At 35.5% G+C, this 2,780-nt stretch overlaps 1 protein-coding gene across 3 annotated transcripts in view; it reads left to right on the top strand.

Moving 5' to 3' along the window:
- Positions 1–230: 230 nt before the first annotated feature.
- Positions 231–2,780, top strand: part of MAPK9 (mitogen-activated protein kinase 9) — a 19,494-nt gene continuing 16,944 nt past the window's right edge. For 2 of the 3 annotated variants that reach the window (XM_010288878.1, XM_010288876.1), the window contains exon 1: positions 231–408. In XM_010288878.1, the coding sequence (XP_010287180.1) occupies positions 287–408 (122 nt within the window). In that variant the 5' untranslated portion in view covers positions 231–286. The remainder of the gene's footprint in view (positions 409–2,780) is intronic. The other variant, XM_010288877.1, reaches the window with a different exon arrangement.

The following is a 2,780-nucleotide window of genomic DNA, read 5'->3' as shown; positions in this document are numbered from 1 at the left end:
TAGGGATTGGAATAGAAGCATGCATTTACTTAAAGCTGTGAAGGCTGTAATTATTTGCTATCTGTCTGGAAGTATTTTTCACTAGAAGTGGTAATACACAAAGTTGAAAGACTACTTAATGCTATGCTCTTGAAAAATTCATATGTATTAAAATATGTATAATGATATTTTCCATCTTGTCTGCCTAGAATTAGTAAGACATCGAACATTTGTTTTCTTTCTTTTTCTTTAAGATCTTGAAAACTTTACCAGGTCCTTGAGAGAGAAAACTACATGATACTACACCATGAGTGACAGTAAATGTGATAGTGAGTTTTACAGTGTTCAAGTTGCAGATTCAACATTCACTGTACTAAAACGTTACCAGCAATTGAAGCCCATAGGATCAGGGGCACAAGGCATTGTCTGGTGAGTAATAAATACTTTCTTTAAATGTAAAAAGCTATAAATATAAAACAAAATTAGAATGTGTTCCTGATAGAGGTGCCATAACGTCAAGTACAGGTAATTTCTGTCTCTTGCTACAGGGTTATGGACTAAATAAATTCAAAACACCTGCTTGCTGTAGTCCATGTACAAAACTATTTTTTGTTTTGTTTTTAGGGGAAAATTAATATTTGGATAACTGCATAACTTAAAATGGTCAATGAATTTCCTTCTCATTAACCACTTTATTTTTGTTTCTAGTTCTCACATTCCACATGTAGTTATGATATTGCAGTGTAAGGTATGACAATGCTATGGTGACAGATTCTGGGTTTTACTCGTTTCTTCATCATGGCCCCCTTTCTTCCCCCCCTTTTATTCCCGATCACTCCTGTCCGTTTCTAGGAGCCATCAGTGCAGTGCCTTGCCATTAACTGGCAGGACGAGGCAGATCAGTGTCATTGTCACTCCATGGATTAACCAGAAAGGGATGCTGTGTGAGGGGTTGGGCTGGCCGGCTCTTCCTTGGTGTGTCACCTCAGCTATGTGTCCAGCCTCCACTGGCCCAGGACGAGAGAGTCGTTAGTCTGATCCTGAACCTTAGTCTCTTGTATGGCACCACACCTCTGGGCCAGCTAAAGGTAAACATTTTCAAATGTTTTTTAGACTGCAGCAATCCATTCTGCACAACTTAGTGCCAGTCCATATTTTGTTGGACAAAACTTACTTCATAACAGTAAAAATGTTTATTGGTTTGTTTTTACAATTCCATACACAGGGCAGCAAACAGATATGCTCAAGAACTCTTTAACGTTAGACTTAATTACAACACATGGTGGGCTGTTCGTGCCTTAAATCCAGTCTGCAGTTTCTGTTCATCTATAAATTCTGCAGAATAAGCGTGATGACTTGTGTATTGTGAGCAGCTCCTGCCCATGGTTTTTTTGGCCTTTTCATAACTGTAATAAGTTATATATATAGGAAAAGAGCGCATTTTTGTGAGAAGTTGCCTTTATTTTTAAATTACTTAGATACTCTTATTGCCCTGCTAATAGATGAAAAATGAGCAAAATGCAAACAGAATTTTTCATTCTTCTTTAGTGGGTTGAGTGATGAGTAGATAGGCATACTAGAACTTGGTTATTAGTCTTTGGATAAGATTTAGTATAGTGCTTAGCATATTCCAGGTTAGCATTTTCCAGGTATAAATATTCTTAAAGCTATGCTTGTTCTAGATGGCATGCAGGAATTTAGGGTGGCTGTAAATGTTCCTCCTTTCATTAGAACTAGTGCATTTCTAAAATATGTGTCTTAAACTAGGTGTCTGCTTCAAAATGAAGTTAGGGTAGTGTGAAGGTCAACATTTTGGGAGAACGGATGATCTGTTGTATTGACTTGTTTTGAGAATACTTGAGTTATGGAACAACAAAGTGAAAGATTGCTTAAATTTTCATCTTCATGTGAAACATATGAAAACTATGTCCAAGTTGAAGGGGCAAAATCTTAATTTCTCCTAAAATTCTTTATATTGCTGAAAGGAAAGATACAAAATACTACGATGTAAAACGTAGAAAACTCAGTGTATGATGAGTGCTATCCTGTTATGTTTGGCTGGAAAAATTGTCAAGTCATTAGTGTGACAAGCAGATGTGTATCCAGTGTTTAACATAAAAATTAAGGAAGATATTTGTGGTGTTTTGTGTGTGGATTTTATTTTTTGGTGAGAAATTTTTAATACCACATGTGTCACCTTCCCCAGCTGAATTTTGCTATTTTTTTTTTTCCTCAAAATATTAATGGGAAACTCCATGGGTATTGCTTCTGCTTAGTTTTCTCCTTGATATTAAAATGTAGGAAAACAGGTAGTTTTAAAAATACATACTTGGGAAAAGTGATAAATGAAAGCTCTGGGAAGATGAAAAGTGAATTAGGTTGTTATATAGAGGGTATTTCTAGCTCATGCTGCAAACAGGCTAGGAGAGAAATTGGATATACCTTTTGTATTTTTATATGCAAAGTAGTCTTTCATACCTGACTTTCTGCACTTCTTTGTTCCTAAGTATAATACATTTGGAGTCTTAGAATATATTTAGGACCAAATAATCACTTGCACAAAATTATCCTTTTGAAATAATTTTTGTCTTTGACTTCCTGACATCTTTTTTTTTCCTTTCTTGTCCTTGATTTCCTAATTTCTCTAGTGAATCTGATTTATTTTAATGTCCCAGCAAAATTCTTTTGTCCTGCAATGCAGCAAACCCATGATGTTATAAATAGCACAGCTTTGAGTGTGTTGATAACTTTACTTACAGTTACAGTTGAAGAAGCAGTTGGGATAAGCTTGTTACTATTTG

The sequence above is a fragment of the Phaethon lepturus genome, unplaced genomic scaffold (assembly GCF_000687285.1).
Source record: "Phaethon lepturus isolate BGI_N335 unplaced genomic scaffold, ASM68728v1 scaffold55126, whole genome shotgun sequence".
Classification (NCBI taxonomy): domain Eukaryota; kingdom Metazoa; phylum Chordata; class Aves; order Phaethontiformes; family Phaethontidae; genus Phaethon; species Phaethon lepturus.
Note: the sequence above shows the minus strand (reverse complement) of the source record. Positions and strands in the feature narration are given on the sequence as shown.